The sequence below is a fragment of the Lepisosteus platostomus genome, chromosome 9 (genome assembly GCF_059453375.1).
Source record: "Lepisosteus platostomus isolate fLepPlt1 chromosome 9, fLepPlt1.hap1, whole genome shotgun sequence".
In the NCBI taxonomy this organism is placed as follows: Eukaryota; Metazoa; Chordata; class Actinopteri; order Semionotiformes; family Lepisosteidae; genus Lepisosteus; species Lepisosteus platostomus.
In genome coordinates, this window is record NC_142619.1 from 57642042 (window position 1) to 57663317 (window position 21276).

At 40.6% G+C, this 21276-nt stretch overlaps 1 protein-coding gene and 1 long non-coding RNA gene across 3 annotated transcripts in view; one reads left to right on the forward strand and one right to left on the reverse strand.

Annotated features, from left to right (window-relative positions):
* The window catches only part of itpr2 (inositol 1,4,5-trisphosphate receptor, type 2), a 158928-nt gene that overhangs the window by 49526 nt on the left and 88126 nt on the right, over window positions 1-21276 (reverse strand). Inside the window, exons 38-43 of one of the 2 annotated variants that reach the window (XM_088645779.1) lie at window positions 6135-6249; window positions 5866-5922; window positions 3807-3994; window positions 3457-3640; window positions 2436-2692; window positions 1810-2010 (exon numbers count right to left, since the gene is read on the reverse strand). In XM_088645779.1, the coding sequence (XP_088501905.1) occupies window positions 1810-2010; window positions 2436-2692; window positions 3457-3640; window positions 3807-3994; window positions 5866-5922; window positions 6135-6249 (1002 nt within the window). The remainder of the gene's footprint in view (window positions 1-1809; window positions 2011-2435; window positions 2693-3456; window positions 3641-3806; window positions 3995-5865; window positions 5923-6134; window positions 6250-21276) is intronic. The other variant, XM_088645780.1, reaches the window with a different exon arrangement.
* On the forward strand, window positions 5608-9209 carry LOC148655314 (uncharacterized). Its single transcript, XR_015941243.1, has 3 exons — window positions 5608-5886; window positions 7547-7633; window positions 8294-9209. It is a non-coding gene; the product is annotated as an uncharacterized LOC148655314 (long non-coding RNA).

Sequence of the window (21276 nt, forward strand, 5' to 3'; positions counted from 1 at the left end):
AATCTACCAAACTAACACAAGAAAAATGTCCACATTTGCCTTCTCACTCATTCTCTAGTGTGTGTGTGAAAGGTAGACTGCACTTTCCTCGCCAACACTAAAACTGCCTATAAATACAACTACTGTATATAAAAAAGCCTTTAACTTTGTATTTACATTTCCAAAATCAGAACACCAAAAATATCAAAATTGAGCTCCTGCAGTCGATTCACCAGAAGCAATTGTAGATAATTTGAATTTAAAAACAAGTAATTTTTTAAAAGGGAAAATATGCCAACAGCACTTTTAAAATCTTAAAATTCATATAAGCAGTTATTAAAAGGAATAAGGATTAATACTGTAAAAAACAGATTTTAACAAACTTCCATTTTCCATCCATAAAAAACTGCCTGTTGTGGATAGGAACCCAGAGTCTGTTCTGGAAGGAACACTATAAATCCAGTTTCTGAATTCAAAATTAACATGAATTTATGCTTCCTATACTGGTAAAGTAAATGTTTGTGACCACTAATTTACAGTGTCTTGTTCCAATGGCATGATACATTCCTTTAATGTTAACAAACTGTAATGTAAAGTTAACAAATGTGATATGATATAATATAAAGATCACTTTATTAGCCATATACTATTTCTTGTATTAGCAATTTGTCTTTTCGGATACCTCAGCTTGCTCTCCATGAGACACACAGACAGGGAGAGAAGCTGGGGGTCAGAGCGCAGGGTCAGCCATTTATACAGCACCCCTGGAGCAGTTGGGGTTAAGGGCCTTGCACAGAGTAGGATTCCTCTGCCGGCCACGGGATTTGAACCAGCAACCTTCCGGCCACAGGTGCAGATCCTTAGCCACAGTGCCACTGTTATTGCATCTTATTGCAGTTCTGGGCTAAAGGGTTCAATTCTGGATTGGAGAACCTTCTGCGAATTGATATGTTCTTCGCCATGGTCACATGACTTTTCTCCAGCTGCTCTGGTTTCCTGCCAGACATGCTGTCTGGGTTTATGTGGGAGTACCCTGTGGGCTGGTGTTCCCTCCAGGGTGCCTCCATCATCGATCCCACTGTCTACCATGTTAGTGTCTGGCTCACTGCCACCCTGCACTGAACTGAGCTGCCACTGGAAACGAATGCATGACTGAATGAATGATAGACAGAGAGCAGACCTCCAAAGTTGAAAGATCAAAAAGCATCAAGGTAAAAAAAAATCCCGCCAAGTTCAACATTTAACAAGACACTATAGTATCTTATGAAATGTATTTTTGAATACTAAATGAGCATCCGAGAAGGAAAAAAGTATTTTTTGAGACTTCACTGTAGCACATTAAACTCACTTTGGGAGTCTTTGGGAAAAGGTCACGGCTCTTGTGCTCAGTCATCTGGCTGGCAGCCTCTATCCCTAGAGATCCATGAGACTTGGAAGCGAACGATGCTGCAGAATCACCTCTAGTGACTCCCTGGTTTTAGGTCACTCACATGACAGAGCACAAGGATGCTTCTCAACTCCTGGTAACAAGCCCTTTGGCTTAACCAATGTACCACCCAGCCTTGACACATCCCACCAGCTGCCACGTAAATAAATGTCCAGCAGGGTCCTCCTCTATTAGGATGCAACAGCAGAACCCGATCTGGGGGCTTGATCTGCCCCCAATTAAAACGTCATGTTATTGTGGCAAGTAAAACATTTGTGCCTTCAAAATCTGGAAGAAACCTGGAGGTTAAACGACAATACCCCTTGGCCACCAGTGAGGAGGGATAAATTAGGCGTGAAGAGTCTGACAGAGTGGAAGTGAAACAAGGCAGAGCGGGGCGGTACCTGGTTCTCATGGCAGGGCCCCTGGCAGTACTCCGTGATGGTCTCCAGAGTCTGCTTGACCAGGTCCACGTTCCTCTCGTTGATGTACAGGCCCAGCAGGCCCAGGCCGCCTGTGGTGCCCCCGCAAATACAGTCCAGGAACTGCAGGGTCTCACACACCAGATTATAGTTGGTTTTGTTGTTCTGATTTCTGAGGAAATTCTGGGTAATAAAGAGGGAAAACAAAATGTCAGATCGGCCTCGGCCCTCTCACAGAAAGAGCAGGGCCATCTAGGGCAGTACGAGCGCGCTCAAATAATTCTGGTCCCCGAGCTTTGATATATAAAACGGCGATACTCTTTCTTCCAGGGTAAGAGAAATCAGCATCGGGTGGATACGTTTAAGGAAATCTGGAAACCAAGGAACTGTTTTTGAAGTTGAAACATACGTTTTTATTTGTAACCAACTGGTTGCTCATATAGAACTAGAATTAGAGGACCTACTGTAGAAACCATGACAACCAACCGTAAGACATAAAAGCCACAGGAAGGGATACAACCAAATACACAATGTTTTGTTTGTTGTTGGGGTTTGTTACGACCGTTAGTGCTGAAGAAACACGTCTTTTTGGCAAAGTGCGGCCCCACCTGCAGCTCCCTGTTGTGGTTCTCGCACAGCAGCTGGAGGAAGCGCAGGATGGGCTCCATGGTCACAATGGCAGGACTCGTCTGCGTTTCGTCCTGCGCGGCCTCCTCAGCCGCCGGCCCGTCGCTCCCCGAGCCGAGCAGATCGATGTCCGGGTCGATCTCCTTCCGGAACATGCTGTAGGCCTTGGATGTGGCAGAGGAGGCCTCCTTTAACTGCCCTTTCATTTCATCCTTAAGGTGCAGAGGGGATTCCTTCCCTGTGAAAGTTATAAAGTGTGTGGGACATATTATACTCTTCCTGCCACGTAGACATAAGGCACGGACAAGCTTGAAAATATCAATGCAGCTAGAAGGATACTAGTAGTATTTTTTTCCCCCTGAAAAAACAGATTTTGATATCTATCTTTTGATTCTCATTATTTTTTTTAACCCATCAATAATCTGTACTATTGATAGGATGTTCATTCTGCTGAAAAATGAAGTTAGCATTATTAAGCATTCCCTGCACAAATTAGTTAAGCACTACTACTAGTGCTTAATTTAAAATCCTCAAACTTTCTAAATGTATTTAATCTTACTTAATATAATCACAAAAGAAAAATATTGTTTTTCAGCAAAAACAGCCTTCACATTTTCAGCCTCTATTACTGGGGCTAGTTTTATTTTTTCTGAACATTGTCCATCATTGGTTACCTTAAAACATACCAGAACACTATCCCATAATCCCCCTGCACCATATCCCATAAGTCCTCTGTGCCATGTTTCCAGTGGGCATGAACTATGGAAAAGCTAAGGAAGGCATATTTTTAATTAGTTTTTAGGGGGAAAGGGAGATTAGAACCTGTTTGCCCCCAGAGTTTACATTTCCAGAAAACCAAAACCCAATAAAATAGCAAGCATATAAACAAAATATTTGACTTTTTTTCTACTGTGTTTAGTAAAACAGTCAAAAAGATGTTGACCTTCAGAGGTAACGGAATCCAGTTGCTAGGCAGTTGAGACACTGATAAGTTGGACTGACCTGTTTGCTTCTGCCTGGTTGCTGTTACATCTCCTTCATCATCCCTCTTCTTGCAGGTTAGATCATAGGTGTTCACCGAAACTGTGGATCGGATCTCTTGCTGTGCCAGTTTCATGCGATCATAAAAGACTTTGAAGAACTTCTCTGACTTTTTCTGCTCACGAAGCTGATGGTAAAATGAATTCTAGAAAAAAAAACAAATGTTGCTTCATGAGCACAGCCTCAGAAAGTAGCTTGCATGTACAGAAATATTTTTTCAATTACTGTTTATTTGCCAATCTTATGCAGACAGTACTAAGGGAAACTAGGAATACAAAGACACATTGTGCAAAAACCAAAATACATCATACCTGTATTTGAGTATTTCCGCCTTTCAATAAAGCAATCCCCAGTAAAATACTCTCCTGGAAGATTCTATCATTTTTGGTATTAACAATCAGGTCTATCACCATCTCAGTAGCTCCAACATTGTCTAACAGGCACTGAATATCAGTCATGCAGGTTCCAGATTTGTCTGAATCTTGTGTAGATGATCCACCTCCAGAAAAAAGGCAAAGAAACAACAATAAGAAAATGCATGAAACGGATTAAGTGTTCTGTGGTGAAAAGGGGAACCCTGTGAGCAATTTTTCTGCCTCTAAAGTTATACTGGATTCATTTTACACAGGCTCAACTCCCTTAGGAAGTGTCCTTAGAACATGAAGAGCAGCAAGCTGATTCTTCAGGAATAGTATTGCCAGTGCTGGCTTTCACCAACTTTGTTAAGAAAGGTTACAAACAGGAGGCAAATCAGCCCCACCGAACCCAATATTGGTAGTTAGTTTGTTAATTGATCCCAGATCTCATCCAGCCATTTCTTGAGCTTGTTCCAGACTCCCACAAATCCTTGGTGTACAGATGGGCCTCCTTCGGCCCATGTTGTTCTGTTGCCAGAGGTCTTCTCAATTTTGATAGAACACATTTCTGCTATAAAATTATGTTTATGTTAAAATACAAATAAATTGCCTCATGTTTCCAATGTTGGCATCCCCAAAGCATGATGCTGCCACCACCATGCTTCACTGTGGAGATGGTGCTCTCAGTGTGATGTGCTGTGTTAGGTTTGCGCCAAACAAAGTTCAATTCTGGTCTCATCAGACCATAGAATCTTCCTCCAAATTGTTGAGTCTCTCACATGCCTTTGGGCAAACTCCAGCTGAGATGTGATATGAGTTTTTTTCAACAAAGGTTTTCTTCTTGCCACTCTTCCATACAAGCCAGATTCATGAAGTGTGCGTGCTATTGTTGTCTCACACAGTTTCTCCCATCTCTGTCATGGAGGACTGTAACTCCTTCAGAGTTGCCGTAGGCCTCCTGGTGGCCTCCCTTACTACGGCTCTTCTTGGCCGGACACTCGGTTTTGGAGGACGGACAGTTCTGGGCAGATTCACAGTTTTTTCCATATTTTCTCACCTTTTTTAATGATGGACTTCACTGTGCTTCGAGGTATATTCAAAGCCTTCTTATATCTTTGTCCTAACTGATATTTTTCAAGAACCTTGTCTCGGATCTGCTTGGAATGTTCCTTGGTCTTCATGGTGTAGTGTTTCCTTGGAAATGCACTAAGTGAGGAAGCTCCTAGACACAGATGTATTTATTCTGAAATCATGTGAAACACCTCAGCTGCACACAGGTGGACTCCAGTCAAGTAATTCTGTGACTTGGAGAAGAGAGTTGGTTACTTCAGAGGTAATTTAGGCGTGTCAAACCAAGGGGATGAATACTTATGTATTCAATTATATTCTGTTTTTTATTTTTAATTAATTTAGTAAAATGTCTGGATTTTGTTTTCACTTTGACATTATAGAGTACTTTGTGTTGATGAAAATTCTCAGTTAAATCCATCATGGTTCCATGCTGTAACACAATAAAATGTGAAAAAGTCCAAGGGCGGTGAATAATTTTTGTAGGCACTGAATCCTCCAGTCCTAACCCTTAAAGCCAGACCCTCTGAGCTCTATCTACATCAGACCACTTCACTTGCAGTTTATGTCACTAAACAATTCGCATTAATATTAACCAAAAACATTTACATTTTGGTCAAGGTACACCAATTTCTTCCAGATACCTTGGTTTCCATACTTAGGTTAGGTTAGAGACTTGAGACCAGACTCCAGCTGCCTTTCTCAGTGCTTCATCTTGCAGTCCAAAAACAGGCTCTATAATTTCACATCAAGTATTTCAAGAAGCCATTTTTTAATTGGCTTGGCATGGCACCGGACACAGAGACATTACAGAAGCAGTGAGGGAAGAGGGGAGAGGGTACAGGCTGGTAGTTCCCAGAACTCACATTCCAGAAATCCCAATCCCAACAGAATAAGAAGCAATTCAACAAAATAGTGTTTATTTAACTATTCATCAAACACTTACAGAGGTGACCGCTTGTTGCTGGTAAGTTTGCACATTTTTTGGAGTTTGATCTGTTTTCTTTTGGTTTCAGCCAGGTGGGAATAGGTGATAAAGAAGATAAAGAGACAGGTTATATTGGTGTTTAATTCTGTGTTTAATGTACAGGACACTGTCAGAGGGTAACTTTTAGTGGAGTGCCTTTGGCAACCAATATAAATACATTTTAATTTGGATTAGAAAAATCATTTGAGTGTTCTTTTTATTTCTGCTTTAAATCATTTAATACCTACCTCCAGAAGACGTTTTAGAGTAATTTGCTGATGAACTGCTGATATCACTTGATTTTGACAGAATTCTTGTATTGCGAAAGTAACGAGTTAGAAGAATTTTCCTCAATATATTGCCCTTAAAAATAAGAAGAACAGCATTAATCATACACTTACATTTTTTGTGTATATTTTCCCCTTCTCATGGTAACAACAACTCTTTCATGGCAACCTAGAAATTACATGAAGCAAATAACGGATAATATAAATCATTCTTAAATGTTGGTTGCTCGTGATCTTAAAATGAGAACTTCTTAAAGCTGTAAATATTAGATAACTTCATAGCTACATATTACTCGCAGTTTTTCCAGCTAAACCAAAATCATGCAAAATTACAGCACATCAATTCACATCTTGGAACAAATTTCAACGACTTGAATAGAAAAAAGAACAGCTCATGCACATATTACACAGATTCTATTTTGTGGAAATTGCAGTCTTTTTATTCTGACTTTTGAACCCCAGGGACTGTAGATAGTCTAGTTAGTTGCCAGTGGGATATTATGGGGCTTTCCATTCTGAAGAGTTTCTGTTTTTATATCTCAGCAAATATACAACAGAAAATCCCGTCTCTTACAAAATGCATTTGTCTGGTTTTAATTCTGGTTTTAAGAAGGTGTTCAATTTTTCAAACCTTTGTTCACAGAAAAAACAAAATGTTTCTCAACTTGTCCATGAAAATTGCTCCCTCATTTGCTGTTAAAGGGCTACAAGAAAAGATAATTGCCCCACAATACAGTATATTTAATAACCTTTGCCTGCCTAAGACCTGTAAGTGTTCTGTTCCTTGTGCCATTAATAATGCATCAGCTTCTAAACTATGCCATCAGAATGTTATTTGCAGGTGTTTTGCAATTTCTCTGCAAACTGATCCCCTTCTACACTCCCACTGCCACTCCTCCTGTTTTTCTGTGGCAAAGCAATGTTGTCTCTGGAGACAAGATGCTAAATACGGTATGCATTTCCTCAAAGGCAAGGTGTGTTGCCTGTTCCTGTGCTCCAGTACGTGGTTTTTTCAATCTGTGATCCGGGGAGACGAACAGCAGACTGTATGTGGCCACTGAAGAATGGAAACAGCTGCAGTCGCGGTCCAGAACCTCCAGGGGTCCACTGCCCTTGTCTACCAAGCCATGTCAACATAGACACTGGAAGCTCCTGGCCAGCGGGCTGCGGTCAGCGAATCTAAGTGTGACGGGGCTCCAGAGTGAGGGTCCGCCTAAGAGGTGCCAGCTATCAGTCATTATGCTCCCAGATCCCTGACAGCTGAGCTGCCCCCTTATTCAATGCACTGAGTCTCCTCGGGAGACGTGGGAGGTAGGCGGTGAGAGGGTGCATCCAGCCTGCCTGGGAGCTCAGTGCAAAGCTCTGTTTCACAGAGAGCATGGGTTCCCAAGGAAGCCCCAGATCCAGGCCAAGAGCTGCAGACGTGCGAGCAGGGGACCAGCTATTCCAGTGGCCAGACGGTAAGCCAAAAGGACCTCTGAAAAACCGCCGGTGAAGCTTTGTTCACACCGCATGCCCATTTTTATCTCTGATCTTATGACCTGGTTTCTGTTTACTAAATAAAGGGCATTAAGGCACAGGGACAGTTAAACTTCTTGACTGCTGTTGGGTGTTCGGCCCGTAACAGAGAGCTTGAATTCAAACAAGCAACATCCAGAGTTACTTCACAAATCATGGTGCTGCTCACATGCTGGATTGCCTAACACGAAGTCCTGAAGTCCATGGAATAAACTGCTCTTCTTCTTAACGCATAAATATTCTAATTTTGGTCTATTTTAAGATGGAACACAGTTAATCTGACTTTGGCTTCTATTCACTACCTCAATATCCAGTGAAGTCATTTCTGCACTGCCTCAAAGCTGATCGCTCCTGAAACTTTGAGCTCTGAAAACAACAGGTGTCTAGAAGCAAAAAAGGCAAGTTAAGCTAAACCAAAAAAAAATATGCAAAGCTGAGCAAATACGGAGCAGCAGAAAAATAACCTGTCCTTTATGTCATAAGCAAAATCAACAAGTTCTTACGAGGAGAATGAGTTATTTTTCATAGCAGGTGCACTAATATTTTATTGAAGAGACAGGACAGGTAATTTTATTATGCTAATTCACATTATCTATCCACAGGATTATCAACACAGGGTTTAGACAGGCTCCATGCGCCCTGCACATCTGCAACACGTGCTGTGCACCAGGTAAACAACGCTGGCTTGGGAGATTTCGCCTCATTCCTCTTTTGTCGTCTGGACAAGGATGTGTCTTTTCGATATTCTCTGAGCCCCAGATTTCAAACATTTCCCCAATGGGGAACAGTTCTGGAAAGTACAGAATTTATGGCATAACCGTCGCATGAAAGAAAGCCGCCATAACACGAGCAGAATATGGATGACCCTCGTCTTGCTGGAATAATAATAATAAAAATGATAATAATTGCTTACACTTATATAGCGCTTTTCTGGACCCTCCATTCAAAGCGCTTTTACAGGTAATGGGGATCCCTTCCACCGCCACCAGTGTGCAGCCATAGTGTGCCAGAACACTCACCTCAGTGGGGAGGAGAGCAGAGTAATGAAGCCAATTCATAGATGGAGATTATTAGGAAGCCATGATTGGTAAGGGCCAATGGGAAATTTTGGCCAGGACACCTGGGTTACACCCCTACTCTTCTTGAGATACACCCTGGGATTTCGAATGACCACAGAGAGTCAGGACCTCGGTTTTTACGTCTCACCTGAAGGACGGCGCCTTCCCCGCCACTATACTGGGGCATTAGGACCCACACGGACCACAGGGTGAACGCCCCCTGCTGGCCCCACTAACACCTCTTCCAGCAGCAACCTTGGTTTTTCCCAGGAGGTCTCCCATCCAGGTACTGACCAGGCTCACACCTGCTGAGCTCCAGTGGGCTGCCAGGGGTGAGTTGGCAGGTGATATGGCTGCTGGTGAATGTTCTGCCATGATCAATGCCAGCAAGTGAGGTGAGCAAGTCAGTGTAGCACTGTGCAGCCAGGCTGCCATCAATCACTACAAGCCAGGATCTCTAATGCCACGTCTGTAGACCATCGTGCTTTGGGCCTCTCCATTGGCCTTAGCAAGGTGAAGCGTTGCTAAATAATGGCTTCTGAAAACTCAAGTGAAAACTGTCAAGTACAGTGATAGCAGTTTTCTAAACTGAAAAGTGTAAATAGCAGTATTTCGTGTAAGAATAAAAAATGTATCCAGCCACTGACCAACTGGACTGAGCTGCAACGCCTTGCCTGGCTAGACTTTTCTAACTGAAACCCTCAGATGGCGAAAGGTGAAATGCTGACATATTCCAGTTTTGAACATACCTACGGCACAAAAGCCTTATCCCCTTGATAAGCGGGGTGTATTGGCTCCATTCTGTGTTTTTTTTTCTGCCAGGCTTTGACATTCACCGGGTTTACACAACCTGTGCGCATTCAGCTCCCTGACTGATGAAGTGATTTAATGCTCATGCACGTTTCCCTGAGTGCATCACAGCCAGTCTGCAATGATCAATTCAAGTTTCTTTTCACGCTCAGTATATTTCAGTAGCAACTGATGAACTCCAATTTCGAAGTGAAAGTGCAAAAGAGTGTTTATTGAGGAGATGATAGTGATGGGTGACAGGGCAACCAGGGCGAGGGAATGATGAAGCTTCACTGGCGCTTAGTTCAGAAAAAAAATGATTAAAGTCACAACATATCCCAGTAACACACACGGCAATGGATTCACTATAGAAAAGCATAGTAAGCAAGAGAAGAGAACACTCATATTGTAAAATGAATCTATTAATACCAATAGACTGTGAGGCAGACAGATTTCAGATACGTCAGCAGTTCAGTTAGAGGGCTGAGGGCCTGGCTAGGAGGACAAGGAAGACCGAACTTGTCTGAGCTCGTCTGAGCTTATCTGCAAAACCCTTATCTGTGGTTGCATTAGTGAACTAATTGGGGTGGACAAGGACAATTTGAATAGAACTAAAATTGCGGGGAGTCTCCCAAACCCTAACCAATACATTGCAACTATTGTACATAAAAGATGGGAATAAAATGATGGTGGTTTTTCCCATCATGATATCTCAAAATACTTTAGAAGACAAAATGGCAGTGACAAAAAGAGATGAACAATATTCCTAATGTAGCTATTCCTTCATTCAAATCACAGCTTTATAATTTTGGCATTCATGCACTTCCTCCTTTCCTCATACCTCATTTTTGGTACAAAGGAGAAACAGTGCACAAAGCATTTAATTCTGCAGAAGGCTCTCTTCTTGTTTATAACATTTCTTATGTTCTACAGCAAGTGCTACTTTGTTTGTGCTTTGTGAACCACAATACAGCATGTTTTCTACAACACTGCCTGCCAAGGAGCTATTCATTTGTATTGCTATTTTTTCCCCTTGCGGCATCTCTAATGCTATACCTTCTTGGCAAAACGCTACAGCTTCTGAATAGCTATGAGGCTGCCTAGCTGGAGGCACAGCTATATTAAATAAACCAAAACCGAAAAGTAGTGCTGCGAAATGTTTAGTGTCTTAGTATCGCAAAATTATTTCAGTGGCATAATCTTTGAAAATTTTAACATTTCAAGGAATAAGATGACAAATATAGAAATAAAGCAAAGCCAAAAATGACCACATTCCTTTTCCCTCTGACGTTTTGAAACATCCTCATCTTAACTCGATTTTTGCAAGATAATAATTCCTTGCATCTTTAAAGAACCCCCTTCATCCACCACTGTCACCCACTTGGGTGTCGCATGGCTGACAGAGCACCACATCAGACAGAGAAGTGAGAAACTGCTTCAGCGTTGGGGGGGGGGGGGTCTTTGAGAGGGCCAGATTAAAGGAGCCCAAAATGGTCATTGAAAAAATTAATCAATAAAAAAATGAACCAGGACACCAGGGTTCACACCCTATTCCTACTGTACAAGCAGTGCCATTGTGTCTTTAATGACTGAGGACCCTGGATTTGTTTACAGACAGTTTGCCGTTCTATTCAACGTACGGAGTCACCTGCAACACAGTGCCCCTTGTTACCATACTTGGGCACCAGTTTGGAAATAATGATGCGAACAGAAAAAAGTCTTTCATGCTTGTCCACCAGCACTACCTGCTCCAGCAAGCTGGTTTTCCTTGGAGGATCCCTCTACCTACAGTCTATGGGCAAGGCCCTACCTTGCTTATCTTCTGAGAACAGACAAGACCGCTAATTTTACAAAGACTATCAGACTAAATAAATCTGTGATCCATATAATGATAAAGAAGTACTCAACTATCTAAAATGAAAGGCTTTGAACATACTTCAAAGCACCTTCTATTTACTTTGACTTCTTGGAAGGTTGTTCTTCAAGGATCGTAGTGATCACAGCTGCCATTTTCCGAGCTGTCTATCCTAAACAGAAACATCTGTACAACACCGAGAAGTAAGGAATTTCTCAAAACACCACCCTCAGCCTGCCAATGACATCATTTTCACGCATAAAACAGCACTTTAAAATAGCACACAGCACAAACAGGGGTACCATGGAGCTCAGTTCTACCATGACATGAGTTTTGCTTAACCCAAGGTCAAAAGAGCCAGAATCACATATTTGAGTTATATAAGAGTTGAGGGGAAAACCATTTCAGATGCCACTTATACTAGACCACCAAACCTGAACTCTCATCACTGGCATACTGAAGAAACAGACAAGCATTGGCAATCTGCTACAGACGGCGCGTTGCAATTCTGCCACCACAAACACCATGCTGAAAAAGTAAGGCAAGAGGAATCAGGAAACGTCCAGCATTCATATTCTGGACCCTTGTGGGAACAGCATGCATCATGTTACGTGGACAAACAGCAGAGTAGACACTGTGTTTGCAATAAAATTCTCTCTTCCCCCTGGTGGTCATGAGAGTTTTAGGCCAAAGAGGACTCTCTTTTTTTTCCACCAATCCCCATTTATTTTCTAACACACATTCGTCGCATTTGAAGACGCAAAACTGCTCTCTACATGACATGCCACATATCCTATTACACTCTATAGAACATACATTCCAAATGAATGAAAGAAAACGGAGGCTTAATTTATTTTTAGGCTTTATTGAGCTGGAGGCGCCAGTTCAGCAACCAGAAGTAGCCGGACAGTCTCAACCCTCCTTCCTGATCTAAGCCTTCGCTGAGTGATGTCAACTCACATGATAACATCATCACTTGATCCTCATCTGGCAGAGCACCACAGATTGTGACTAACTGTTAGCACCTGCATGACAGCCAAATGCGCAGTTACAGATTGACTAAACGTGGTGCAATTAAGAGTGTGACAGGTTAGGGGTGAGGCTGAGATGTAAAGAAAAAGCATTCGCTCAAAAGCCATAAAACACCGTTCTCTGAGGAAATCTGCCACCTCGATGAAAGGTCCATCCAGCACCCGACAGTCAAAGTTTAAGTACCTACACTTGCATATAAATAATACGGTGCCTTACACAGTTTTCATATTTTGTCACTTTAAAGCTTGCAGTCATGACACCAGCAATTAAGATTTGTTACATCATACTCCACACAAAGAGGCAAGCAAATACGATTATAGAAATAAAAATACGTAATAAAATATTAAACCATTTCAAAACCTTTGCAGTGGCAGCCTATATTATTTTACAAAATTACCTTAACGAATCAGATAATTTGCGGGGTGTCCTCTAGCAAGTGTGCAATAAATAGTGGTTCTCGTGATTTCAGGATAAACATGTGTCTTTCTAAGCCTTTCTTGGTCAGGTAGTGATTTTCAATATTAAACAGACTCAACCATGAAGAATAAGGAACTATCAAGACATGTTAGGGATAAGCTGGAATGGTTTAATAAAAGTTAATTCTCCTGAGTGGCTGAAGAATCTGAGGATATACTAGAAATCTTTAGTCCACGAGTGACCCCAAGCAACTTGAGAGAGCTCGAGCAAACCTACCAAAAAGAATAGGCAAATGCTGCACCAATTTGGTGTGCAAAACTGTCAGAAACTTTCTCTAAATAGAGCTGTAGCTGTACTGTAATTGCCGCTAAAGTTGCTTTCATTAAATATTGAGTTCAAGGGTTTGAACACCCTTGATAACATTTACATTTTTTCTTTAGTTTTCACTGACATTTACTGCAATATATCTGTCAATAAATTAAATTCCTGAGATGTGACAAAGCCTTTTGAATGTCCTGGCCAAATTTCCCATTGGCCCTTATCAATCATGGCCTCCTAATAATCCCCATCAATGAATTTGCTTCATTACACTGTTCTCCTCCCCACTGATAGCTGATGTGTGGTGAGCGTTCTGGTGCACTATGGCTGCACACTGGTGGTGGTGGAGGGGATCCCCATTACCTGTAAAGCGCTTTGAGTGTCCAGAAAAGTACTATATACAGTAAGTGTAACCAATTATTATTATAATTACTAGTATTCAAGGGCATTCTGGACATTAAAGATTTCCTATTAATCCCAAACTTTCTGGAAGGAAGCCCTACTTTACTCAGCGATTTATTGTGTGATTTACAAGCAAAATCACTACCTCCTTGGATCTTAAATCTACACCTTCAAAACTAGGTGTGAGCTCAACTTTAAAGGTGCGCAGATCAAGACATTTCATGACATTGTGGGGCTAGATGGGGTTCTTATCAGAAACGCACTGTAATAGATAAGAAAGTAATACAAAGATTAGAATCTTCCTTTGAAGGGACATAATTTTTCTCTGCTGCACCTGCAGCTTCAAATTTGATCTTGTGATTATACTTCGCAAACACTAGAGTGAGGATGATGTTTCTTCCATCCATCTTCTCTATTTCCCTATACACAGCTCTCTTCTCATGTGTAGGCAACGAATACAACATGCATATAATACCTCTTTAAAAAATACATATCCACTCTAAAAGCAGCTGAATCTAGTAAGGCAAATCATTTTATTAACAAAATAACCATGAAGCTGTGACCCTTACCAGGAAACCAAACTGGAACAGGTTGGGTGGATGAAATAAGCATGAACTGCATGAAAAACACACGTTTCTTCAATGCAGTGTCAGGTGATTTAGTTTCTAAAGCATTTTTTTTTACACACCCACTGCAAGCTTACATTTATAAGCGCAACCGCTGATGTGCCAGACCCAAGCCTGAACATCACCCACATGATCATGTGCCAGGCTCAAAAGCAGTATGTTTCCGTTTTGTTTTTCTGTTTGGTTGCGTTTTTGTTTTCACGGTAACTTATGTTTTAGTCTTATGACCTTCATGAGAGCATGAATATTCTGGTGAGGACTGGAAATCTGAAACGCTAGGTAGCTTGCTAATAAAGTGAGATTGAAAAAAGAGTCATGAGTTTCGGTATTCATTTTAAATGTCCTTCAACTGTGCAGAATGAAACCGTGCTGTAAAATCTGTTCTTCAAACAATCCTGCCCATGATTTTGTGATGTCAGAATAGTACATTCATTCCAAGATGCTTGAAAGTCCTTAGACAATTTCTTGTTGCTTTTGTTTGCAGGAGTTACTTGATTTACTTTACAAATGGTGGTATCTTCAGCAGTATGATTCACACTGCTGAAGTGGCAGGCAGCTGGAACCAGTGGTAAATGTTCCACAAAGTGGTCAGATCTTGTAAGTTCCTCTCATATATAACCGATTGCATTTTTTGCAGCTGATACAATAAGCTACTGCTTTAGATGTACTTGTGTTAAGATGGTTGGTGGATTGCTAGTGACGATTTTAGGCCTCTAATCATTATGCATGGGTTATTACTTTTGCTGGTGGTACATCTTGGTCTATTACAAAGAAAAGTGCATTTTAATAGCTTCCCAGAAGAAGCATCTCACTTTGAGACAATTGTGTATTGTTAAAAGTTCTCTTCTATTGGAAGTCAGTGGTAGCATTTTAAAAACGGGCATTGCTGAATTTCAAACATATCTCTACACAATTTGGCAAACTCTGTTGGCAAGGTGACAGTTGTGAATTAGATTGATTCTGTTGCCCGTGTGTTTTTTTTTCTACTATTGTGGCGTAACGCGGGGTCCCGCCTTTGCGGTCCCGGCTTCTAGAGGATGAGCCCCAGCTGGGCGGGTCCTATAAAGGCACACTGGACAAGCCCGGGAGGGGAGAGTCCGAGAGAGGATTGAACCCGCCTCAGGTTTTGTTTTCTTTTTCCGCCTGTTCCGCTGTGCGGTACCATCCGATTTGATTAGTCATCGGATAAAGGTGATCATTTTCTCACTTTAATTAAGAGTTTCATTTACAAATTCCTGACCACTGCTGCAAAACTGGGAAGAAAGAGTTCTGTCTCTGTGCATGAAGAGTGGTCTTGTGGCTCATGAGGGGCAGTGGGTTCGGAGTGAGAGGTGGTGTCAACAGTGGAACGCGAAGCTGGGTGGAGAATGGAAAGCTACTCCGGCAATGATCCATGTGCATTCCACAGCTGGGTGGAAATTTCCTGCTTCAGGTCATCACACGAGTTTTTATACTGTATATAATCTTTTTTGCATTGCTTTCTGCACAGCTGAAGGAGAATTTAATAAATTATATCTTGAGTACATCTTTTACTTTCTTAGTCTTTTGTTTTGCACACTGCAGTTGAATCATAAAGTATAAAATGGATTTCAAACTTAAAAAGTGATTATGATTTTTTTCTTTTTTTTTCCCCTCAAGGCAACCTCTAGAAGTCTGTGTCGTACTCACCAAGAATAACAATTCAACAGACTCCTAAGGTCGGCTCTTTCACAACCTTCTAAGTATTTCTTCAAATAATCTAGTGACCCAAACTTAAACTTCCAAGCTTCAAAACAACTTAAGTAGAAGTTCAAAATTAAACTAAAATACAAAAAGTAGCCAACACCACCATCCTTTCTATTTCAAAACAAAAAAATTGCAAAAGATGTTGCACAATACTTGTATCAACACAGGGAAAGTCACTGAAAGTTGGCGAAAGCTATGATATACTGTATGCTTTTTTTCCATCATAAACGACAATAAGATGGATTAAAATCTCTTAATTGGCCATAAACTATTTCTTGTATTAGGCATTTGACTTTTCACATAGCCCAACTTGGTCTCCATGAGACACACAGACAGGGAGAGAAGCTGGGGGTCAGACCACAGGGTCAGCCATTTATATGGCACCCCTGGAGCAGCTGGGGTTAAGGGCCTTGCTCGGGGGCCCCGCGGTGTAGGATTCCTCTGCAGGCTGTGGGATACAAACCGGCAACCTTCCAGCCACAGGTGCAGATCCTTAGCCAATTCATGACAAAAATCTGTATTCACAGTCCCTTTAATTATCTCAAATCTCAGATATATATCTATTTTGAGCAACTCATCACAGGAATCTTTAAATACTGTGGAAGGCACATTCAACAAGCTTTACATCTCCAGTACACCGAGCAATGGCAGCTCCCCTTTGTTTTAAGAAGGTAAAGACTTTCAATTCAGAATAACAGACATCATATTTAGCAGGCTGCTCCAAGCTCTTTGGGTCTTGAGTGATGTACAATGGTTTTACTTCATTGACTTCTATGCAGGTGACCAGGTCAAGACGTTTCCATAGAAACCCCAGGGAACACAAGTTGAAACAATAAAAAAATGCAAGATTCTCTATAGCTCAGTCTTGAAAAGGTTTTTAAAAATAAGAAGCCAAGTTGCTAAATACTAAGTTATAATTAAAAATGAAGTGTTCACTTAGGAAAAAAAAAGCAAGAAAAATGCTCAGGTTTGCATGTACTCATTGAAAGAAAAATTAAGTGGGTATTTAAATCTAATGTTGTATATTATTTTGATCTGAATGCATTTTGTGCAATGCAAACTTATAACTCAAAAAACTGATTTGGTTACTTTCAAAGGGTGAAACCAGCTTAGTCTGTTCATTACCTCCTTACTAAAACTTTAAATTAATATTCATTGCGCTCAATATTATTTTTTTAATTACCTGGATACACACATTTAACCACACTTAATTGCTGGAGATGAATAAAAATGAAAACAATCTCCTGAATTGGAATTTCAACCCATTTGAACAACAATATAAAATACATACCTGTACGTATTTAACAACCTGAGGTATAGAAGCATAGCTAACGTTCACTGACACAGATTATGAGGCAGTACACTACCACATAAGACAGAAGATGTTTAGATTCGACTGCAACAGTTTTTATACAGGCAATTATTAATACTTGGGGAAAAAAAAAGACTATCAACACACATCATGGAGAAACTGTTATAAGAACATGACAAATGCTCATTAGTTGCGTGGACTGTTCTCTTCATAATATTTTATGTGTTCTTAACATTATGATGATTATAAGGCAATGAGAATTTTAATGCTCGCATTAACTACAAATGCAAACGACATCTGCAAGTGTGTCTTTGCTGCTTTAAGAAAATTAACTGATATGGAGAGATAGAAGGTGAAGAGATTCCGTATCAAAGTTGCCCAACAGGAAGGCTGCTGTGTAGCAGTTTCCCTGAAGGGATCAGAGGCAGCAAAGGCATGTGACTGAACTGCCTTGAATTCTCACCACAAGGCTCCGTGGGTCCCTTACAATAGCAGCAGGGGACTGTCTGTCAATTAAAGCTTGGCTGAAATCTCTTTATCTTCACAGACTGTAGCGGCTATACATTGAATGGAGAGGCAGAGCAAGGCTTTAAACGAGAGACTACACAGACAGAATGTGGCTGGCTGCCCTCACTTGTCTTATTGCACATCTTTGGATGCCCATTGTGGGTGATTTAAGGACACTGTGAAGAAAACCAGACATTCACAACCCTAGCATTTAAAACGTGCATAGACACGCTGTGCCACAGTCCCTGCAGTTCCTAACTGGGATTAAACGTGATTTAGTCCGTCTGGGTGTGCTTCTGATGTTTTAAGAACACCAATTAAAACAGAACTCCTGTAATTGAATGAAGCTTAATGTCCCCTTGGTTTCCCAAAATGAAGTACAGACAGAAACCTCATAACATTCACAAGATGTTAACATTCATGTCTTGTGTTAAAATCTTATATTTGGGAATATGCAGTAACAAGCAACTACCAGGATTGTTTTTTCCGAGACTCTTTAAAGGGTAATTAACTCAATACAATGAGGCTGACATTTATTTAGATAAGAAAAGTTTGTTAATTCCGAAAATTATTATTTTTTTTACTACATACTCAAAAAACGATGTCCTAGCAATTCGGGATTTCTCATCTTGAAGTTAATTATCAAAACAGAGCTGCGTTCTCCTCAGTGGAATTTTATGCCTTTGAACACTCAGGTAGGCATATTCCTACAGTATGAGGAAAATGAAAGAAAGGCTTCATATTAGAAAAGGGCAAAGCCAAAGTTGTAAGATTAATAACTCTTCAGCACTCGCATAATATTAGACAAACGCACAGCAGGTCATTATAATAAAAAGAAAATTTATCATTATACCAATCCCTTGAAATTGCAATTTTTTTCATCTGAAGGATCACAATGTTTTTAACATTTAAGAGGGGACTCATTTCATCCATTATTGAACTGCAGCTCTCACTCAAGAACGTAACATAATCCATTCTGTGGCAGAAGCTACCTGCACAGAGATTGAGTAGACAAGCACAAATTACAACATCAATTAAGCTGAGGGTGCAGGAAAGGTTCTCCCAGCCGGAAGTGAAATTTAGCTAGAACACCAGGATTAGAACCTCTGTTCTTATGAGCAGAGCAATGGAACCTTTAGTGAAACTTGTTCAAAGGAAAGCACCTCCTGCAACATATCTTTTATCACTGTACTAGGGAATGGGAAACAGGAGGCACCTCTTTACGCAAAGGGTGGTGGGAGTATGGAACAAGCTGATGAAGTCAACGTTCTGGATGAGATCCTTGGCTCAATTGACCAATAATCCCTGAACAGGCTAGATGGGCTGAATGCTCCCCTCTTGTTTATAAGAAGCTCAGAGAAGACCAGCTCGAACATTGCTGATCTCAGGGGTTTTTCATACATGGGCAGGTTAGAACACAGGGGAAGATCTAAGCATAGGAAATCCTGAAAAGTACAGATAGGATTAAAACCAATGACAGTATTTCATGCTCAGTATTTCAGTATTAAAAGGTAAGGAAAAAGGAATCCATTTGGGTCAGAAAATATGAAATGCTTTTAAAAAAAATAGTTTACTTTTTTTTGGGAACAGGTTGCCCTGTCAAGTAGTTTTAGTCCAAACTCTGGACTCCTTCAAGAAATAGCTCAACATAATTCAGAATCACTTCCTCACACTACACTTCAGAGTCCACAGGTGAGAGCACCACCTACTGGTCCACCAGCATTGCTGCAACTAAAAAGCTGCCACACGATTCTTCTTACTTTTTGTTTCCAACACAAGTACTGATCAGACTGTGTCTTGCTTTGTTTCTCATATATCAATGAGGCCAGGTATCAGGTGGGCACTGCTGTTGATGTAGTCTAGGTCAGTCTTTCAGACTAATTTAGACCCCAAGAAAAATCAGTTCATTAAGTACTGTACCTTAAACTACCAATGCACTAATAGCAGTAAAGGGACTTTTATGCCAAACAGGAATTAGACTTTTTATATTTATACATTATATTTACACAGGTTATAAAGCTTTACTCTATTTTAAAAAACAAATAAAGAATTTTGTTTAGTGCATTGTTAATTGAAAAAAATATTTCAGTAATGTTGTACTGTACATATGATAGTGGTCTCCCACCATTAAAAAAAATAATCTTGTTGCTTTAATCTTCTGCTATTAAAGTACAAGACAGAAAAAACCTTGTTCAGAAATAAACCAACAAACTCAATTCCTAAATTCTTAAGTCAGACACAACTGCAAAGAGTTCATATAAAGCACATCGGAAATTAACTGGTTCCTCAATCTTTTTTGCCAACACGTCCCAGTCATGGCAAAACTACACCTCCACACATGCAAGAGGGTTTTTTATTTTATTAAATTAAATTACCAAATAGTTTTCTTTCCTTCACAAGAGTTGCTGCTGTCTGCTGACTACTATTATTGAGTGCTGTAAAGCTACTGTTTCTTATCCTGTAAGGTTTTGCAGCTGTTTCGCATCTCATTGCATCGTGTTGGGATGCAATTGTTCTTGTTGTTACACTTTGCAGCTGGTAATTTGCAACATCCATACAAAACAGTCACCAGTAGTTACACCAGTACTGTATGTACCAATAACTTTAGATTCTGTTTAGCATGATATTTGAGCTATATGACTATGAAAATTATTACTATACATTATGCCACAATGTTAAATAAAAAAGCCAAAGGTAAAGGTAATGTATTAATTAATGGATTGTGATGCAATGCTTTGTTTGCACATTCATGTAATGTCTTGTTTTTAAATGTTTATTAAAATGTCAGCTTAAAACTCACCAGATCCTTTGTTCACATAATAGCAATGTTTGAAAGTCACATAGTGCTTATTTAATTCCTTAAGACTTTCATGGCACTGGCTGAAACGTCCCAACAAAGCACAATCCAGCGTCTCAAATACACCTTATTAATCAGTAAAATTGCAAATGCTGGCAGATCATTTGCAAAGCCCCTTTAAACAAAATGCCATCACTAAACTTTGGGTCATTAGTGCATATACTGTATAATACAAACGATTGCTGCCTTCTACCCATGTGAGTACAGTATGTCTGGATTTGTAGTCTAGGAGATGGCAATCTGTAAGTGAACTACAGTATAATGAAGGCTTGCTGTCGATAGTGGTTGTGTGTGTCAAAATGTAAACTCTGCGTCTCCGGGAGGCAGTGGCTAAAACAAGATGAATGAGGCCTGACAGGTCCAGCTGATGGCAGTGGGAAGTGTGGCCGCTGGCGGGCTGTGCCGTCCAGTGTTTCTTCTGACATGCTGCCCTTCACTGACAAGGGTCCACCTTGCCTTTCAGTGCTGCTGTATTACCAGTCTTCACATGGCCCGACAGCCCCTCTCTACCACCTGGGACATGCTTGACAGCTGAAAGCTGTTTATGCCTCCAAACTACTTATGGAAACAAGTTTACGGAAGATTCGCTCTGTGAAAGGCCTTTTTATTTAATCCAGTCCAAACACTTTTATTTCATTTTGCAATTAGCATAAAACGCAAACATTACTGGACTTACAATACAAGCAA